Source organism: Gracilinanus agilis, chromosome 1, assembly GCF_016433145.1.
Source record: "Gracilinanus agilis isolate LMUSP501 chromosome 1, AgileGrace, whole genome shotgun sequence".
Taxonomy (NCBI): Eukaryota; Metazoa; Chordata; class Mammalia; order Didelphimorphia; family Didelphidae; genus Gracilinanus; species Gracilinanus agilis.
The window spans coordinates 670,574,870-670,596,957 of record NC_058130.1 but is presented as its reverse complement, the minus strand read 5'-3'; the positions used below and the strand labels follow the sequence as shown (position 1 = coordinate 670,596,957).

Below are 22,088 nucleotides of genomic sequence, written 5' to 3'. Positions count from 1 at the left end.
GGGGATCTTCTGTTCCTTTTACCTTTCGGGCAACTGTGCGTCTGCAAAAATGGCCTGTAGGAGAAGATAATGTGGGAAAGCCTGCTTTCCTAGCATGTCTTCACTGTGGAAGCTCACTGGCCTCCTGCACAACTTCTCGCACTCCAGCCCCCTCGGCCTTCGGGTTGGCTGATCCCTCCCAGAAACTCCCTGGTAAGGAGGGGCCTGGGCCAGTCCTGTCTTCAGACCCTCCAGGCTGCACAGTACGCTATCCTCCTAGACTCCCTTTTCTGTGCCTGTGACAGGCACCTCCATCGTCTTCTCCTTTCTGTAGTCAGTGCTGCCTCCCCTGTGGGCCGGGGAGCTCTTTCTGTATTTGTGATCCCAGCACTTGGCACGGCGCCTAGCACACAGTGCGTGGCACACGGCACACATTTAATAAATGTTTGTTCACGCCTTGTCCCCTTCTCTCCTGCCTCCCACTCAGGACACTTTTGATCTCTACAGGAGTCACTCTCAAAGAGATTTCGTAAAAACGAGAACATAGGCAGCTTGGCAAGCAGAGATATATTTTCAGCTACTCTTTTTGGTTATTAAAATTGGCTGTGATTTTTTTCCATTCTTTTAGTATCTTCTCTCCCTGAGCTACTTCAGAAAATGATTCCTTGTTTTTTTTCAAGATCATATCGTCTCCAGGACAAATTTCCTTCGAGTGTACTTAGTTTGGTTCAGCCTCCTTTCCAGACTTCAGCAGAACATGGATTGAGGTACTGAGTCCACATGTCATCATGAAAATAGTTTTGTTGTAAATATGTAAATCTATTTTTTCCATTTTCTCTATTTGTTTTCTTCCCACCAGTTTCCTCTTGGGATGAAGTGGCTCAGTCCAATCCCATCCAATGAGCCTCCGGGGCCAACTGTGTGCCAAGGATTGCGCTCTCTGAGAATTCTGTTCATCATCTTCCTCCAGGGTTCTATGGATGCCTACGGCGGCCACATCTCGCTGACTGGCGAGGAGAACAACTCTTTGGTGGCTAGGATGGTTTCTGGACTCTTTTTCCCCACTATCACAAATGTTTCATGCTAGTTAAACTTTTTTTAGAACCCCTATCTTCTGTCCTGGAATTGACACTAAATATTGGTTCCAAGGCAGAAGAGCAGTAAGGGCTGGGCAATAGGGGTGAAGTGACTCAGCCAGGGTCACACAGCTAGGACGTGTCTGTAAGCCTGGCTTTCACTCTACTGAGCCACCTGACTGCCCCCACTGGTTAAACTTCTGAAGAAACGGTGACAATTGAGACCAACACTTGTGTCTTGTTTTTCCTTTCTCCTGACCCACTGGAGTAAGCGAAGGCGGACGCGCTAATGGATGCTTCTCCCTTTCTTTCTTGCCCATGGCTCCGCTTGGGCCCAATGAGGCTGTGGAGGCGTCCAGTGCTGCACATTGATGCTCTGTGGTGCCTGACACATCCAGCACCTCCTCAGGCTCTTTGGGAACTAACCATCTTCTGGTCTTATCTCAAGAATAATATCATTTAGGGGGCAGCGGGGTGACTCAGTGGCTAGAGAGCCTAGAGACGGGAGGTCCTGGCTTCAAACCTGGCCTCAGATATGTTCTCGCTGTGTGACCCTGGGCGAGTCACCTAAGTCCCACTGCTTAGCCCAGTGATGGCAAACCTATGACACTGCTGACACACGTAGACATTTTCAATGACACGCGGCGTATGGGGCCGCATGCCGAGGATGAAACATTTGCTGTAATGTAGTGTAGTGTAGACACGCTGTGCACTATAGATGACAATTCTACCTATATTAATTTACCTATTTTGGTTTATTAAATACAGCTATATATTACAATTATACATTTTTGTTATTTAAACTATAAATGTTGTGAAATTATGGTTTTTTTCTCAAAGTGACTGCTCGTTTTTTTTGGCGAATTTTGACAAAAGGTTGCCCATCACTGGCTTAGCCCTTACTACATTTCTGCCTTAGAACCAACACACAATATTAATACCAAGATGGAATGTAAGAGTTAAAAAAAAAGAATAACTCATCTATCATCATTCAGTTCTTCTAACAATTATGCCTTTGTAAGCCATGGGACAAAGCTCTCACACTTGGCATACCCATGCTTAAATGAGCATCTATGGAACAACAAAAATTTTGTGATGGCTTTCTGGCCCTTTGTCCCCTTTTCCATTACTTTACCATCATTGTGGAAGTAGGAAGGGGTCACACAGAACCAAATGCTAGTTTTTATTTTTCTTTCTTTCCTGGGTCCCTATCAGCAAAAAATTCATTAACTCATTGTCAATGTACTGGTGATAAGATTCTGTACTTAGCTAGATTGGTCCTCAGAAAGATGACTCAGTTTGTCGGAAATGTACTTTTTAAAATAAATTTTTTTTAAAGGAAAAATTCAGGTAAGGATTTAGATCTATGAAAACAAATGCAACAGAATTTATAAAAGTCTGCGACCTAACTCTTGTCAAAGGGGAGATGGACCCAAGCTACAGAAGGAGATATAAATTTTTGGACATGGAAAATATTTGCTTAAGCTTATTTGTTACATGGATTATGTTAATTCCTTACTCTTTGGGGAAGGAGGGCAGGATTAATTAGTACTGATGATGATAATGTCAAAAAGAAAAGGAGAACATAAATAAGAAGGTCACTGAAACTTTAAAAATGGACAGAAGGTCAGCTAAGTTGCTCAGCAGATGGAGAGCTAAGTCTGGACACGGAAGATCCTGGGTTCAAATCTGACCTCAGATACTGTGTAACCCTGGGCAAGTCACTTCATCCCAATTGTCTAGCCCTTACTGTTCTTCTGTCTTGGAACAGATACTTAGTATTACTTCCAAGACAGAATGTAAGGGTTTAGAAAAAATGGATGGAAGCTAACAAAGGAGAATTCAAAGGGGAACATATACAAGTTGGGACAGCTATATACAAGTATCATGATGAATTCATACTATACTTAAAAATAGAATAAAACAAGTTATATGTGTTGGGAATTCATGGTTTTACATACAATACTCCTTTTTTATTCTATACTTTATATATGGAAAGGTTCCCTTTTTCTAGTGTTTATTAAATTTATGAAAAAAAATTTTAAATTAAAATATAACAGGAACAAAAATAAATCTAATAGTATTCAGATTAATTCTACTTTCTTTTCAGTAATTTGAGAGTGGTTTTATTGTATTAACAGTTAATAAACAGGCTAGTTTGTCAGCTTCCTTTGCATAATATTCATGTGTTAAACTCTAAAAAAATGAGTCCTCTCAATAATCATACTATTACATTTTCTTATAACCTACTCTTCTAGCACAGATAGCAAAAAAGTAAACTTTAATCTGGCTTCCATGACCATGAATTCCAAATTAATGGACTAAAAATTTAAGCAGCTTCACAATTCACTGTTAAGCCTCAACATGAATTAAAAATCTAATTCATATTTAGTGTGGAATTAAAATGCTGCAAAAAAATTCTGCAACCAATGATGAACTGATCTAGATTAATATAATATTTCTCAAAGCAGATTTTTATTATGTTTGGAAAAGTTAATTTATACCTGTTCTAAGAGTCTTCTTTGGGTTTCGATTTCCAATTTTTGTAATCCTACTTCTCTGGCTGTAGTCACAATTTCTTCATCTCTCAAAGATATCTATAGCAGAACAATACACAATGTTAAATAACAAATTTACAAAATTCTTTCATCTTAGGGCTGAGCATTTTTGAATAATTTGACAGACAGACTATGAAAGTGGGTGCAATGATAGTAAATAGGTGCTGGAATGAAACATTAAAAATGTTACTCCTAGATTTCATTGTTAATAATAATCTTTCATTTAAAGTTGTCCCTTAAATGAAAGGAGAAAACACTATTACCATATGTTCATTTCTTAAGCTCATGAGAACAGATGGTAACTCTTAGCATTTTGTAACTATCATTAGGAATTGAGCAAGTGGAACAATCTAAAATCTCATTTGCTATAACCTAATTGTCTAATCTTACGGATTAAATGTAATATTTAGTTAATGGTCTTATCTATAGAAACTTTTTTTCTCCAGTAATATTTTATGGTATTTTTTCCCCAGTTACACGTAGAGACATTTTTAAACATTTGTTTTCTGACATTTTGCAATCCAAATTCTTTCTCTCCCTTCTTCCCCTCCTCTTTCCTAGAGACAGCAAGCAAAACTGATATAGGTTATACATGTGCTTTCATGCAATACACAGTTCCATATTTATTATGTTGTGAAAAAAGACATCCCCTATACAAGAAAAAACTCATCAAGGAAATAAAGTGACAAATGGTCTGTTTCAATATGCCCTCAGACTCCATCAGTTCCTTTTGTGGTAGAGGACAGCATTTTTTGTCCTAAGTCCTTTGGAGTTGCACAGGATCTTTGCAATGCTGATAACAGTTGAGTTATTCACAGTTGATCATCAAACATGATTATTTTTACTGTGTACAACATTCTCCTGGTTCTGCTTGCGTCACTTTGTATCAGTTCGTAGCTTTTCTGAAATCATCTTGTTCATCATTTCTTAGGCTACAATGGTATTTCATTACAACCATATACCACAGCTTATTCAATCATTCCCCAACTGATGGACATCCTCAGTTTCCAATTCTTTGCCACCACAAAAAGAGCTCCTAGAAATATTTGTGTACAAGCAGGTTCTTTCCCCCTTAATTTGATCCCTTTGGGACACAGACCTAGAAGTGGTCCTGCTGGGTCAAAGGGTCTGCATAATTTTATGACCCTCTGAGCAGAGTTTCAAATTGTTTTCCTAAGTTCACAGCTCTACCAATAATGTTTTGGTGTTTTAAAAAACTTTTAAAACTAATATATCCTAACGTTTGGCACCAAAGAACCCCAAGTTTGAATTTCTTCTACCCATTCGTGATCACTTCACCAGTTTTTATATAGTATGTCTATCAAATTAACCTAAGCATTGTTCATGTTACTATTGCTGTCTAGGGGGTGCAGGGAAATGACAGGGCAGAGCGCGGCTGGGGAGGCCACAGAAAACAGAGCAACGGGGAGGATGGGCTAAGGAGAGACAAGACTGGAGGGGGAGACCTGAGGCAAGGGAAGCCCTGGGAGCCGGGCTCATCAGTGTGAGGAAGGAAATGAGGGCCTCCCCAGGGGGCAGGAGCGGGGCAGGAGGAAGAGGGGGTGTGCAAGGGATGCCATCAAAGGGAAATCCACTGTCCTAGGGTACAGCTGGGGATGACAGCCAGGTGGTGAGCCCGAGTGCCCGGGAGCTCAGTGGTCCCTCAACGGTAATAGGAAAGTTAGGGAACAGGAAGGGCTTGGGTGGGGGGAACAAGTTCCGTTAAGATGTCCATAAGACGGGGCAGCGAGATAGTGGATAGAGAGCCAGGCCTGGAGATGGGAGCTTCTAGGCTCAAATCTGGCCTCGAATACTCTTAACTGTATGCGCCTGGGCGAGTCCCAACCCCAGCTGGCTTTCCCTTGCCATTCCTGTCTTAGAACTGATACTAAGAAGGTAAGGGTTAAAAAAAGATGTCTATAAGACATGCAGTTTGGACTATCCAACGGAGAGCTGAAATGGGAGATGGGAGGTGAAGTGAATTAGGTCACGTACTGGCTTCCTGAAATTAGATCAAGAATTAAGTTCCTATAAGGAACTGTTTCCCATATTAGCACATTGGAGAGGAAAGACAGGACATCACCTTTAGAACTGCCTTCTGTCCTTAATATCCCTCAAAGTCCTAATGGCTTGGCCTTGAGGACACAATACGAGATACGACTTTTCTATATGGCTTAGGCAGGATGGCAGTATATATTCTAGGTAGAAGGCTACTTGGATATTCATTAACTTGTACATAACACATTTCCCCCCAAATAGGAAATAATAATATTTTTAGAAATGAAAAGAAATAAACCAATCTCTAGGAACAACTCATCTATGAATGAGAAAAATCACCTAAATTCTCAGTCTTTCAGGTTATTAACAATAGAAAGGATACACAATATTCCATACTTCAAAGAAATGGGAAATAAAAAGTAGTTGTAAAACTTCTTACAAAAGAATTTGAATAAAATAATCAATCTAACCGTTTTATTGTGTGTATTAAAATTAATTATATCTAAGTGAACTGGATATTGAAATAGAATTTATTTTACCTCAGAAATGCCAAAAGGAAAAAATTCAAAGTAGACCCAGATGAAATGAATGAGAAAATAAGACTTACTGTTTGGCTGTATAAGGTATCATACCATAGTAGACAAGCGCATGTTCCATGCATAATTAAAAAAAGGAATTACTGTCTTGCTAGAGCTATCTCGATAGAATGTGTCAGTCATCTGATTCACATAACAATTACTCAGGAAAAAGTACTTAAATAAAAATAACGAACCTTTCTTTCAATTTCATCATCTAGTCTTCTCAGTTCCATTTCACGTTGGTCTTGCTGATTCTGCAGAAAACGCTTTCTTGAAGCACTAAGGAGCTGTATTTCTTTTAATTTCAGATCTCTTTTCACTGCAACTAGTCTTTAAACCCAAAATGCAACAAGAACAAATAAAACCTTTCCTGATATAGCCGTAAATTGAAAAATATTAAGTTTTGTAACAACAGCTGGCCTTCACCTATTCTCATCTACTTTCTTTTTAATGGGTTCCAATGTCCCACAGCTGTGTTTACAACATGGAAATGAAAGCTTCACAATGCAAAACAAGCCTGAATTCACCATGACTAGAAAAATTGCCCATGCACCACTGGCCATCTCTTTCATACTCAAAGTTCCTCTGTTAAATCTGTTACCCTAATTGCTTTAAATAAATAAAAACCTATTTCTAACTTTTGTTCAAAAGAAGAATGTGACATTTTGTGCCAAGCTAGCTTCAACAGCATTGGATTTTGTTTTTAGTATTTAAAAAGAAGCCAACGGCTCAACTCAATGTCTATTATTTTAAAAATTCATATTGGAAATAAATTTCTTAAGCCACCACTACAGAATGGGAATCAAAGCATACTTCACAACTCCAATTAACCCACTCTTGATGATTTTAATTAACAGATATTTTGAATTACAAATTTGTGTGTACAAAGAGGCAGTTTACTAGAATGAGGCCTTTTTCAAAAGACAAGTTCTGAATGGTATAATGGAAGGGATTACATAGTCAAGAAAAAAATTTTAAGACACATATGTGCTATTATAAAACAAAGCTAACAAGATGGTTTTACACAGAATTTGAATGAAATAAGCCAGCAAAAGCTGGTTTATCCAGAATTCTACTAAGCAGAACTTTTGTAATTTGTCAATAAAGCCACAGATGTTCATGATGATGGATGGCTCTGTGGCCATACAGAAATGCACTGCCTTTCAAATAATCAAAGAAAAATTAATTTATATACAGAGTAATTCTAGTATAAAGTGGGCTTTATTACCTCCTACTTATCTGACACTTGACCAAACTCTGCATGATGTAACTGAATATGAAAATCAAATATATAACCAGAATTCTCAACTAGATGACGTTGAAAAGTAAATAACCAAACTTTTTCTTTAGATAAGAAGAAGCAGTGACCTATTATGTACCTATCTCTTTGTTCCAAAAGCTTCTTCTCTTCTTCCAGAAGAATATCCCTCCTCTTGTCCTCAGCCTCACGTAGCAGCTCTTGTTTCTGGTACCAAACTTCATCTTCATCTTTCTGTCGCTGTATTTCAGCTTCCATTTCATGGATTGCCTGCCTGAGTTAAAACAATTCCATATACTATTTTGAAAAGTGAAATAAAAAGATCAAGATCAATCAAAAGTCCCTCTGCTTTAAAAAATTTTTATAATGATTGTAAAAATTCACTATTCTACCATGAGAAGCTTGATTTGATTGAGCAGTAAGTTTCCACTCAGAACAAAATAAAAATTTGAAGACATTTCAGGAAATACTTTCTCAAAACATTAAGGAGTGGTGTTTAAAAAAAAAAAAACCTCAGCTCTCTTTTCACTGCAAGTAGTCTTTAAATCCAAAGTGCAACAAAAACAAATAAAACCTTTCCTGATATAAGCTATACATTGAAAAATACTAAGATCTGTATAACAACAGATGACCACTAGCTTTCTGATGAAGGATTTAAAAGTTTTTAAAAATCCATTTCTAAATACGTCTTCACGAGTAACCCTTGTTAACAATTATAACATTTAATTTACAAAAGGCAAGTGACCACGATTTTCCTTATCATGACAAACAAGATGTGTAAAAAAAGTTTTGCAAATTTTAAAAGGGCTATCAAAATATTTTCTATTATTGTTGTTGTTCTTGTCAATATTTATGATTACCTCTCTTTTAAGTACTCCAGTTCATCATTCCTTATTTTTTCTAGTTCATGTGTCTGATAATCCACGATGAATTTGGGATACTTATTAAAGACTGGGTATTGACTTTTTGTCAGTGGGACAAAGTCATCAAGCATACTCTTCGGATGAATATCAGCTGGGGTGCAAAGCATGAGGCGATAGGCTTCTCGAATTACAACAGCTATATCCAGGTTATTACGATGATGGAAAAAATACTGTAAGGAAAATTTCCTTTTAAGTTCTCTGTTATGTAGTTATAGAGTACAATATATATTATTGTTTTTAAAAAAATCAAACAAATAAGTTTATTTTCAACAGGGAATTTTTCCAGGAAAGACAATACTTTTCTTACTATATATGGACCCCCAAATAAGACTTTACCTCTTATTTTCAAAAGGCAAGTGATAGACTGTGGGACCAAAACACCCCACCCCCAATCCCTATCAGAACTAACAGGCCCTTCCTTCAACACCTGCCAGCTCCGGCAAAGGCCAGCAGGACACCAAGACTGTTTTGTTCCTTAGCCCTTCCTGCATGGTTAACCACTAGGCCTGAGAACTCTATCCCCCTCCCCCCTGCCCACCCTCCCCTTACAGACCATGGTTCCGCAACCCCTTAGGACCATCCAATGAGGTTGGTCCAGGTAGCTCACCTGAACCAATAAAGACAATCCAGGTTACCTCATCCCTGACAACAGTCCTATAAGAGGTTAGAGCCATCTCCACTCAAGTGGAAACTTGGCAGCCATCTTTACTGGTGCTGATCTCCCTATCACCCTGCCCTGCCACTCTCCCCCGCCCCAGGGAACTTTGCAGCCTCCTCTACTGGCACCGGGACTGTCTGCCTCTTCCCTCCATTCCCCCATGCCACCACATTCTTGTCTCATATTAGTCTTTCCTCAGACTCCCATCAGTCAGGACTAATAGCAAGGCCATTCATAATCAAAAACATGAGCTTGAGGAAAATAATTTAATTATTAAAATGAAGAGATTTCTTGTATTTATAGAGAATGAATGACTCAACAGCAATGATAACCTTTCCCACTCACACAAGAGCATCCGTTACCTTTCAGTCATTTTTCCTTAAAGGTCTCAGAATTCTTTCCATGCTTTGCTAGTCTTTTTGTCAGTAGACAACCTTCTGCTTTAATGTCATAAGTGTGATTGACATACATGCCCAGAATAGATGATCATATTTTGTCATGGAAACTCAGTCTAATCAAGAGTTTCTTCAACTTTAGACAAATCATTTCTTCATGCAAAGTGAAATGCACAGAACCAGGAAAAGAATAAATATAAGAGGAGAAAAATGAACAATTCTGAAAGACTGAAAAACCCTGATCAATGCAATGATCACCTATAATTCTACATGACTGAAGAGGAAGCATGATCTCCAGCTCCTGTCAGAGAGGTGATAAATGTGAATGAGATACACCTTTTCTGGAAGTGGCCAATGTGGAATCTGTTCTGCTTGACTATATTTATTACAAGTGTATTTTGTTGTTTTTTTTTTGAGGGGAGGTAAGAAAGCAAGAAAATAAATGCTTGTTGTATTAAAAAAATTTTAAAAAATGATTAAAAAGTTAAAAAAGAGACATTACTTGAGACTATTTCTCTGATATGCCTTAAAGTTTTAAGGCACTATATAATGATTATTTTGCTCAGCTGGGTTATAAGCACTTTTAATTAAAAAATTAAATGTTACATGCTCTGTCAAAGTGGTAGGGTGAGTTTCTATGAAGATAAATAGTACAAGCAATATCAGTAAAAAACTGAAAACTACAAATGCAATGCTATCATGATCGTTTTTGGAAACAATGATGTACAGAGAGAACTTCCATTTACAAAATACAGGTTTGTACCTCAAAGTCATCTTTAAGATTACAGTTGAGTAGAGGTGCCTTGCAGCAGAGGTTGTAGGCCACCACAATCATGAGGAGGAACGAAGGGTGGTTGGAAAAGACATTGTCAAATACTCGAAGCCATTCTTCTCGTGTGAGAACCTCTGAGAACACGGTTTCTAGAAGAGGCCACGCATATAACTAAAAGAAACAAGAAAATGCTCAACAGTTTGGTAGGAACCCTCCTAAACCACGACTGTACTGGCAGTGCTCCTCATGGCATTATTATTACACACAATGTTATCCAAAGAAGTCTGCCATTTTTACCCTTTATTGCCTTTATAGGGTTTGGAAACATGGGGTTTTTCACGTTTGAGGCAGTTGGGGTGGAAAACAAGGTATTCCGCGCCCTCTCAGTACGGCGCACAGTGTCTGACCGCTGCGAGAGAGAGTGCCTCTTACCTGGGCGGTCACTCCGCAGTTCATGTAATGCTGCAACAGCTGCTTGTCGTGATGGCCCAGAAGATTTTCAATTACACTGAGGATGTTGATAGGCGGATTAGGAAAATATTCAAACCAATGTTGACACCAATTAACTAGGAAGGAAGAAAGAGACAATAATCGCCCTCCTGTCACAACCTGCAGTCCCTGGGATGAGGAGAGCTAGGCCCCAAGGCAGGAAAGTCTGGGCCCAACCCTCCTATGCCCCAGTGAAACCTCAGAGCCTTCACAGAGCAGTGACTCTAGTTGACTCAGGTGCATCCTTTTACAGGATTATCAGTCATGTGTAAAGAGAACAGAAGACAATCTTCCCACATTAGAACAACAGACTAAAGAGCTTTTCATTCTTCAGAAATCTTGCAAATTCACTGAGCTCCTAAAAGGCAATGAATAAGAAAGGAGCAAAAAGCATGACACAACAGCACTCATAACCCTAGGCAAAAAACACAAATCTCCAAATGTTATTTGATTAAAAAACAAAATTTTTTGCTAATTAAAAAAAGAGGGGAGCAGCCAGGTGGCTCAGTGAATTGAGAGGCAGACCAGACCGTGACCCTGGGTTCAAATCTGACCTCAGACTCTTCATAGCTATGTGACCCTGGGCAAGTCACTTCACCCCCACTGCCTAGCTCTTACTGCTCTTCTGCCTAGGAACCAATACAAAGGACTGATTCTAAGGCATAAGGGAAGGCTTTAAAAAAAAAAGGAGAAATTATTATAAACTTTAGCTAGAAGATATAGCTACCATGCCCTCTGCTGCCACTGCTGTTCCCACTGAGGTCCCACTGTAAAGCTTCCCCATGATAGGAAGTGGGCTTGGCTCCTGAAAACCTAAGTCAATAAATCAGACCCCGTCTTGATGGAAAGGCTCCTAGTATGGACATAAATGACTTTCAAAGGACTAGTTTAATAAAGTTCCCAGAAGCTTCTTGGCTGGAGGGAGATACATTTTTTGGACACAACCAATGCTGAGGACCAAGGGATAGAATCACTGGCAAACAGAACCAGTGGAGCGAAAACCCACACTAAGAAAATATAATAATAAAATTAAATTTAAAAACAAAAGGGTTCTGAGGTATTGAATTAAGAAGCAGGCAATAATCATAGAATCATAGCATCTCAAAGCTGGAAGGTACCTAAGAATTTTTCTAGTCCAAGTTATACTTGAAGCACAATAATCCCATTTATAAAATCCCCAGGAAGTGGTTATTTAGCCCCTAATTCAAGACCTTCTGTGATGAAGAACTCTACTAGGTAAAGAAGATGAAATCTAAGCTTATGGAGAATTTTCCAAATATCAAGCTTAAATCTGGCTCTCTGTAATTTCCACCCACTAATCCTACAACTGGTCTCTGGAATCAAATACGGTTAATCAAATTCCTTCTCCAAAGTCTATCAAAGCACTAGTCATCCAACAAGCATTTATTAAGATGTAAGGGATTGTGCTAAATGACAGGATTCAAAGACAAAAAGGAAAGAGATCTTTCCTGCCCTCAGGGGGCTTACATTCTAATGGAATAGCACATCCATAAATAGTCATCTGTATAAGATACAGAGGAAATCCAAAGTAATGCTAGAGGAGAAGATACCAGGAGCTGTGGGGAGTCCCCAAAAGGAATCTGGCTGAAAGCCGCACTGAAAGGGACTTGGGGCAGTCAGGAATTCCAAGCGGCAGGGGCGAGAAGAGAGTTCACTGAAGGCACGGACATAAGAGACGGAGTTTTTGCATGGCAAGAGGGGTGAATGTGGAGACGAATGATTTAAGAAGACAAGAGAAAAGAGCAGGCAGGGAAGACCCGCAGGTGCCCAACACGGGAGCTGATCCTAGAGGTAATAAGGCAGTCGCTGGGGTGGGAGGGAAGGAGACCCTCAGGGAGGCTGTACTGGAGGGGGAAAGACCAGAGAGCTGGCAGGAGGCACGAACAATCCTGGAGGCTATGGCAGAGACTACTTATGTGAGAAGGAGGTGGACACACACTGTTGGGGAGAAAGAGACAGATGTGGGAGAGAAGCTGGAGTGGGCGGTGAGAGGCAGGAAGCTGGGAAGCTGGGAAGAAGGTAGGGCATGTGGGTGAGTCTGGCACGTAGAGTACTCCTGGGCATCTGGTGGTGGTGTGGGTCTGGAGCTCTGAGCCTCTGAGGCTGGCCAGATGGTCACTGACCCCATGGGAGGCGAGGACAGCGATTCAGAAAATGTCATCCGATCTGACGAGGAGGAGAGCCTCGCAAACTTTTGAGACGACAGTTTACATCGGATAATGAGAACTAAAGGCCCATCACAGAGGGTTTAGAAGAGAATAGGGGAGAAGTGGCGGTGCCAGGGGTAGATGGATTTATCAAGAAATTGAGCCGGGAAGCCAGCTGAGAGAACAGGATTTGGTGAGGGGTTTTAAGGAAGAGGGAAAGACTGAAGAGACACACAGAGGGAGAGACAGGAAAGGAAGGTCAGGCACACCGTGGTGAGATTCGGTAACATACAGCCACGGACCCTGCCGCACGGCTGCATGACTTCCTCCTGCTCCAGGCAGCAGACTGTGAGAAGGATTTAGAGCTCACCATTCAAGAGGAGAAGAGAGGACAGAGCTGACTGGCCAGTCACAGTGAAGTCAGAGAACAGGTTTAGGGATGACACAGTATAGGGAAAGGGAGAAGGATAAAAAATGTTGTACGTTAAGTACCACACCTTCCCTGAACCCGCCGTGAGCACCTTCTTCTACAGAGCCTAAATATCTCCGATGTGCTGAATAATTGGCACATGAGCCAGCCTTGAATGTCTGCACCATCCTGCCTCCCCGACCCTCACCCCATTGTTAGTGTCCTAATAGCTGGTGTTCAGAACTGAGCACAATAATTCAAGATGGCAGTTTAAGATTTTAAATGAAAATAGCAAACTCGGAAAGCTGCCTATTTCTTTACAACCTTTAGAACTATTCTATTACTATTGATTAATACAAAACAATAAACTTGTCTTCAATTAGACTTTTTTCTCTATTGATATACAGGATGGTCCATTTAAAATAGTTCTGACAAAACCTGTACTAAATGGGCCTGGTATCAGTAGGTCAATTTGTCAACAAGCCTCCTGAATTCTATGGATGGTCTAAGAGAAGGGAAAATAAAGGGACATGCTTTGGGCAAGATCTCAAAACTACATCTCTACAGATGTAGGCATATATTTTGTGGCATTATTAGTTCCCATTTTTTAATTAGAAAAAAGGGTTTTGGTGGTGCTTTGGATTTTTATATCAATAGTAGATAAATAAATTTGCTAAGACAAGGAACTACTGAAGGTATTATGTTAGTTCTTTAAAAAACCACATTCTTGGAAGCAGCTAGGCGACTCAGTGGATAGAGAGCCAGGCCAGGAGGTCCTGGGTTCAAATGTGACCTCAGACACTCCTACCTGTGAGACCCTGAGCAAGTTACGTAAAACCCATTGCCTAGCCCTCACCCCTCTTTTGCCTTAGAACCAATATTCTAAGACAGGAGGTAAGGGCTCCTCATCCCTCCACGTTAACTTTGAAAGGAAAATCCACCTAAATTAGAGGTTCTTAACCCTTTTTGTGTGTGCCTTGACAGTCAATTTGGTGAAGTCTATTGTATCCTTTCTCAGAAGCTTGTTTTTAAATGCATAAAACACATAGGATTACAAAGGAAACCTGTTAGATTGAAATAGTTATCTAAATATCAAAAAACAAGTTCATAGGGCAGCTGGGTAGCTCAGTGGATTGAGAGTCAGGCCTAGAGACAGGAGGTCCTAGGTTCAAACCCGGCCTCAGCCACTTCCCAGCTGTGTGACCCTGGGCAAGTCACTTGACCCCCATTGCCCACCCTTACCACTCTTCCACCTATAAGTCAATACACAGAAGTTAAGGGTTTAAAATGAAGAAAAAAAAAAAACAAAAAAAAAAAAACAAGTTCATAGACCCCAAATGAAGCACCCCTGACTAAATGGATGTGGTTTAATTAAAGTAGAACCCAACTCCATCCATTTCCTATGGTTTCAGGTAATGTGACTCAGAAAGTCTAGGCCAGGAGTCCCTTCTCTGTCTTTACTTTTTTATTCTGCTCTGATTGTAAATGTTGTAGCAGTAATCAGAACTTAACAGAGGGAAGGAAGGCCTCTAGGTAGTAGGGCTGACAGGAAGACCAAGGAATGGAAGGCTGTGCAAGGCACAGCACCACCACCCACCATCTCAGGACAAATGGATTTTTCCTCCTGGAAGTGATATGGACTGGGAGGAGGATGAAGAGGATGTCATTAAGTCAACCACCTATTCCATGGCAGCTCCCCAGCCTTTGGGTGTGACTACAAAGTAATGAGACTAAACCAAGATCAGCCTGGGGAAGAGGGATAGATTTGGACATTCAGAAGAGTATTGTCCTTCAAAGCTGTCACTCCCGAGACTATCTGTTTATCCCGGGCATACGAACCATTCAAAAGATGGTGGCAACTCTTTGGGAACTTCTTTCAGTGCCAGTTTACAAGCTACACATGAAATAATCCACCTTACTATGTGATAGTCACTCCTCCTCTGGTCCAAAAGGACCATAACATAACTTATTCATCAAACTTGGCTTTGGAAATGACCAAAAACCATTTCAGGCTTTTCATCAGTAACACCAGCAACTCCCTTAAGACCAAAAAAGGACAAGGAGTGCCAAGGAGAGACACACTCTCACACAGACACACACTTACACTCAGACACACTCACAGACACACTCTCACAGATGCTCACATACACACACACTCATAGGCACACACACAGACACATTCATGCACACACAGACATTCAGACACTCTCAGAAACACTCACACACAGACATAGGCATACACACACACTCTCACACACTCAGACATTCTCACAGACACACACACCCTCATACAGACACACTCACGGGCACACACACAGACATATTCTCACAGACACACACACACAAACACTCAAGAGATACACAAAGAGACATACTTTCACAGACATGCACTCACACTCAGACATACATTCACACACACTCACAGACACACTCTCACAGATACTCCCATACACACTCACACTCACTGGCACACTCATAGACACACAACACATTCTCACAGAGATAGGCACACAGACACACTCATGCACACACAGACACTCAGACACACTCACAGACACAGGCACACACACTCTCATACAGACACACTCATACAGGCACACACACAAACATACTCTCACAGACATACACTCACTCACATACACACTCACGCTCACAGACACACACACATAAAACCCCAAACAAAACATCACCAACAACATAGTCAAGAGAATGAAACTAGCTTTAAAGGCAATTACAAAATGGGAGTTCCCAAAATATTCTGAGCAATTGGCAACATCCCTGAGCTACAAGTCTAACATCCCAAAAGAACAACCATGTTAGTACACAAGTTCTGTGCCATTTCTTTAAAACAAACAAAAAACCCTGACTCATTATCATAGAGTCACACTCATTTAATAGGAAAAAAATTTCATTCCCACCAAAAAAGTATAAATCAAAATCTCAATTTTTTCCACTAAGTAAAATCTAATATTTTAGGAATTTGATCTGATATATAGATCAGATCTGGTGGGAGAGAAAATGCTTCCTTTCTAGAAATACATTACTTTAGGTGTCAGAGATTTCATGCCACAAAGGTCAATTTAATTTCACATTTGAAAAAGCAAATTGGGCAGCTAGGTGGCTCAATGGATACAGAGTCAGGCCTACAGACAGGAGGTCCTGGGTTCAAATCTATCCTCAGACATTTCAAGCTGTGTAATCTTGGGAAAGTCACTTAACCCCAACTGCCTAATCCTTTCTACTCTTCTGCCTTGGACTGATACTTAGTATTAACTCTAAGATGGGAGGGAAGGAAGGAAGCAGGAAGGAAGGAAGGAAAGAAAGGAGGAAGGGAGGGCAAGCAAAGAACTAATGCAGCTTCCTGAGGTAAGCAATCTAAGTCTATACTTTATATTCAGCCACATGCTTCCATCCTTCTCTGCAAAGAGGCTTCAGGTGTCCATGACTGCACTCTCAAAATCCTGTCTCCAAACTCCCAACTCAAGCAAATCAGAGTGAAAGTTGACAGTCTAACAGCTGGAGCAGTCTTTTCCCTCTATCTTCATTGATAATATTTTTGCTGCTGTGGGAAAAGGTATTGCAAAAAGTGCACATGAATTCACCCTTTAATTGTAATTACTTGATAAATGTTTACTTACTTATGAGAGTGGCAATAACTTCAAAACAGACGAGTTGGTTGTTCTGGAATAATTTTACGAATGGAAATGCTAACAGAGGGAGATATGGAGTGTCACCAAAGATAGCAGACCAGTGAGCTAATGCAGACATGGTCCTGTGAATGAAATAATGCCCAAGAAGCTAGAAAATATTTACAGGAGATAAACAAAACAAAACAAAAACATGCTTGACATTGGTTGAAGAGATTTCTTTCTTTTTTTTTTTTTTAACTACAGAAAAAATTTAGTCTGGAAGCATTCTCACAGGCGGTGGTTATAATCCGGGCATATTCTAGGTATGAGCCAGCACTTCCACAGGAGAAGCTAGGGTTTGCTAGTTTTCCAAGAGGCTATTGGGTCCCACATGAAGACGACTGCATGACATAACTGCTACAAATGAGAAAGACATAGCCCTACCCTGGCACATAAGGCTAATATTAGGATAAACAAGTCTTAAGAACCACCAGTACTATTTGAAAGTGAAGAACAACTTTTGGGCCAGGATTCTACATTTTCCATCACTCACTGCGTCTGAGCACAGCCATTCAGTTTTTAATCTTCACACAGAAGAATGAAAATATGACAATGAGCCTAAGAGAGGCTGCAGGTTCCCTCCCAGCCCTATTTGGGATGGTGCTTCTGTTCATGAACAGGCAGCCGCACTGCTCACTGAAGAGCTTACAACTGGAGATGTTTAAAGTAAGTTCCATGAAGCACAAACAAAGAGCAGTAAAAGGAGGTCTTTTGCTGCAAATGTTTTAAACATTAATTTTTATCTAGGATTTTCTGATGACCATCAGAAATCGGTGACTCCCCTCACTAAGTGGATCTTGCGTGATGATTCAGAAGGAGGCAGACTCCAAAGCCCAACCTAATGGTTGTAGGATTATGGGTCGTTTTATAACATTGCTAATTCCTCTCCCCTCTTCTAATGTGGTTCCTGTAAGTGAATGGACTTGGGGCAGCTGGGTGACTCCGTGGATAGAAAGTCAGTCAGGAAGTCCTGGATTTCAATCTGGCATCACTCTTTCCAGCTGTTGGGCCCTGGGCAAGTCCCTTAACCTAGTCCTTTCTGCTCTTCTGCCTCGGAATCAATCCTTAATATTGATCCTAAGATGGAAAGTAAGGTTTCAGAAAAAGAAAAAAGAAAATAGGGCTAGGGCCTGAACCTGAAATTTCATTGGGACAGGAAATTCCTGGATGAGGAAACTCCCTCCACCAATGCAGGCTGGCATCTTCTCTGCAATTTAGTCTTAGAGAGCTGCCCAGAATGCCAATAGGTTAAGTGACTACCTAGGGGCAGACAGCCAAAATGTGTCAGAGGTGAAACTTGAACTCAAGTCTTCCTGGCTCCAAGAGCAGCTCTCTGACTATATCACAATGTCATTCCACTTAAAATAACTGTAAGTTAGGACAGGCTCGGTGGATAGAGAGCCAGGCCTGAAGACAGGAGGTCCTGGGTTCAAATCCAGCCTTAGACATTTCTAGCTGTGTGACCCTAAACAAGTCACTTAACCCCTATTACCTAGCCCTTACTGCTTTTTTTTTTATTCAAAGATTTTTTTCCCCAATCACATGTAATTTTCCCAATTACACGTAATAACAATTTTCAACATTTTGACATTAAAAGATCCAAATTGTCTCCTTCCCTCTCTTTCCTTCCTTCCTCTTGGAGATGGTAAACAATTTGATCTGTATTATACATGTATTATCATGTGAAATGTACTTCCATATTGGTCATTGTTACTTTATTGCTCTTCTACCTTAGTACCAATACAGAGCACTGATTCTAAGACAAAAGGTAAAGATTTTAAAAAAACAAACTTTAAGCTATGTCATCTCAGAGAGGGGAAGAATTTGGCTTAAAATGACAAAAAATAAAACAAAACAAAAAAATCCCCAAAGATTAAAAAATTGTTTTTACATGTAAATGAGAGAAAAATAAAATATTATTTAAAAAAATTAAGTTAACACACTTTTATAAAATAGGCCCTAGCTTTTAGGAGGGACTCAATACATATTTGTAGATTTTAAAAAATAATAACATTAAGGTATTAACAAAATGTAAGGAAACTTTAAATAGTTTAAAAAATGTGTGGAGAAACAATTCCCTCTTTTGTCTTTTACTTCCCGTATGTGACCTAACATACAATTGGGGCTTTTTTTCCAAAGCTAAACAGTTCAATTCAAATTATAAACAACAAATTTAGAGATAACACACAGAACACTATAGACTGGTATTTTGCCACATGGCTAAACTGGGATGCTCTTTCAAGCACAGAATGGGAGTAAAAAAAAGAGTTTTATTTTATGGGACATCATGAGCATGTGAAAAAGGTTCAAAGTCCTCCTGAATTACATTTTAAATGTGGTCTTATTATCTTGTTTGAAGTATCCTGGGCTCCTAGAACATTAGATAGTGATTATGAAAACCTTCCAAAGTCAGATATAGATCATTCTTTGGTGTGGATAATGGAGAACTAACTGATTAAGGGTGTACATCAGTTAATCAATGTTTGTTAATACAATGGGTTTTTTAAAATATAGTATCTGTTCATTACAGTCTTTTAAAAATACTAAATAGTGTACATACCTCTGTAAAATCCTCAGTAATTTCCTACTCTTGATGGGGTATTTTTCATGGATGTTGATAAATGCAGAGTGAGTACCCTTATCTAGCAGGCTATTAAATGCTGAATAATTCTCTGGCAGTTGGAGTAGGGAGCGCCAAATGAACATCCTGAAATAAAGACATAATTTTACAAAAAAGTTTCTCTCCATAAACTGAGAATGGCATCAGGGAATTTTTTCCTACTTACCTGTATTTTGTTGGATATTCTCCATAGCCTCTTAATAAGGTTTGCAGGCTTTTTTTGCATAAACCATCTGGCAGGTCATTCTACAAACAGGAAGATGGAAACTCAGATTAGTTATCTACATGATGTTACCTGTTTCCTTACAAGTTGACTTTTTTTTTTTTTTTTTTTTTTAATTTTAAACCCTTAACTTCTGTGTATTGACTCCTCGGTGGAAGAGTGATAAGGGTGGGCAATGGGGGTCAAGTGACTTGCCCAGGGTCACACAGCTGGGAAGTGTCTGAGGCCGGATTTGAACCTAGGACCTCCCGTCTCTAGACCCGACTCTCAATCCACTGAGCTACCCAGCTGCCCCTTGACTTTTTTTTTTAAGTGAAACTAGATCTATCTTTTAAGTAACATTCATTTCACTGACCTTCCAACCTATTTCTAAGAGTATTTCTTAAATTTCTGAGATTAAAATGTTTCTGTTAAGCCTTTTATCATTGTGTTATGAACATTTGTATTCTGATTACATTGGGCAGGGCAGTTATTTGTGAAAGTCAGATTCCAGGATCATCTCTTAGGAAAGTTTTTGGCAAAGCTACAGCAAATAAGCTAAAGCTCATGCCTTACCTCTTTATTTTCAAGGTCGGTGTCCCTTACGTTTTTCAATATTTTGGTCGTGGTTTTGCAGTCCTTTGCTTTCCGTGGCCGCTGTACCTTTCCTCCTATCACTCTTACTTTCATTTGACTTGGTCCTGTCTTCTTGGGCAAGTCTTCAACTACTTTCACAAGAGGAGGAGGCGGCTAACAGAGAAGTAATCTAGTGGTTACTTTGGGGAAAATGAGACTGATAGTTGTAGTCTATGGTCATTATTTAGGCAAGAGTCCATGGGAAGTTTCTGAATAAACTACAGGATGAAACCGATTTTCCTTCCTTCCTTCCCCTACCCTTCTCTCTTTTCTTTCTCTCCCTTCCTCCTTTTCTTTCTTTTCTCCCTTTTTTTTTGGCCTAGGTCTCCCTACCTTTCCTAGGCTAATTGGCCCAAGAGCTTCTATCTGTTCTGTTTCTACCCTGGAATTTGTTCCTGCCTCTCTAGGTAGGTTGATGATCTCTTGCTTCTGGAGGCTCATATTTTGAGGCTAGACAATGTGGACATTTAACTGTCCCAGCCCAGTGGCTCAAGGCCCCTAATAACTGTGAGAGACTTGCTGGCCTCAGCTACTCAGGGAGCAGCTTTTAGGTGGGTCCCAGCATATCTAGCTTCTTCTTTTTGACTAACATTGCAAAATGCCCTTTTGATGACAACTATTACAATATATGAGGTACATGAATTAGATGGGCCTAACTCACATAACAATGAGGCATTAGCCAGGGTGGAGGTAGGCCAGAGCTTTGAGGACCTGTGAGGGGTCATGGTTACCTGGCTGAACAGTGCTTACACATAGCATTATGTGAGCTAGAGAAGATGAAGGGAAGGAGTGGAAGGCTGAGAAGGGCTGCCAAAGACCTCTTTCACCAAATGGGTCCCAAGTTTACCTGTCGCAGCAGCTTCCCTAGGGATGTTGTGTTGGTTCCTTGCCACTGGACTTGGGTTCAATTCTTATTCATGTCTTTATCTGCTTTTGTAATAAAAAGGTTTGTGTCCCCATCTCCCCCAAATTAAATGATATTGAACAGGGGCAGCAAGGTATCTCATTGGAGAGAGAGCTGGACCTGTAGTCAGAGAGGACCTGAATTCAAATCTGGCCTCAGAACCTTCCTCGATGTGTGACCCCTGGCAAGTCATTAAACCCCGATAGCCTAGCACTTGCCACTCCTTTGCCTTAGAATTGATAAGATAGAAGGTAAGGGTTTTAAAAAATGACACTGAACCATTTCTGTCACTTATATGATGAAATAGCACAGAGCTATTTCACAATGGAAATGTCCTGATTTCAGCTTTGAGGCTCTCTGGACTACTGGAAAGATTCTGTTTTTCCAACTCTATTAAAATCTCGTTAGGAAAAGGGCTGTCCACATGACATCATCACTTGAAATCACAGAACCTCTCTGGTTCTGGCTGTGTCTTTGGCCTTATATAGGAACTATGTTATACCCCTAAGATATTATGCAGCTTAAGGCAGATTTCAAATTGTAAAGTTTAAATACACATGTACAAGGGACCGATTAAACATCAAAACAAAGTTCAATTTACTAAAGATAAAGTGACCTCAGAAACCATGTCCTCTTTGTAGAGTAAGCTATAGCTATCTAATCTTCCATACTGATACCTCTGACTAGAGCAAATAAATAAAAGCCAAGATTTTGAGTTCTAGGCTACCATAGTACTCTATGACTCAAATTCTTTATTCTTAAAATGGGAAATAAAT

The 22,088-nt window shown here is 40.0% G+C and overlaps 1 protein-coding gene across 2 annotated transcripts in view; it reads right to left on the bottom strand.

The window, feature by feature from the left end:
- TBC1D31 (TBC1 domain family member 31) overlaps positions 1-22,088 on the bottom strand; it is a 62,146-nt gene that overhangs the window by 12,206 nt on the left and 27,852 nt on the right. For both annotated transcript variants that reach the window (XM_044668971.1, XM_044668965.1), the window contains 10 exons: positions 20,349-20,522; positions 19,737-19,816; positions 19,511-19,657; positions 16,900-17,033; positions 10,628-10,761; positions 10,187-10,366; positions 8,308-8,540; positions 7,569-7,721; positions 6,384-6,519; positions 3,560-3,652 (listed from right to left, as the gene is read on the bottom strand). In XM_044668971.1, the coding sequence (XP_044524906.1) occupies positions 3,560-3,652; positions 6,384-6,519; positions 7,569-7,721; positions 8,308-8,540; positions 10,187-10,366; positions 10,628-10,761; positions 16,900-17,033; positions 19,511-19,657; positions 19,737-19,816; positions 20,349-20,522 (1,464 nt within the window). The remainder of the gene's footprint in view (positions 1-3,559; positions 3,653-6,383; positions 6,520-7,568; positions 7,722-8,307; positions 8,541-10,186; positions 10,367-10,627; positions 10,762-16,899; positions 17,034-19,510; positions 19,658-19,736; positions 19,817-20,348; positions 20,523-22,088) is intronic.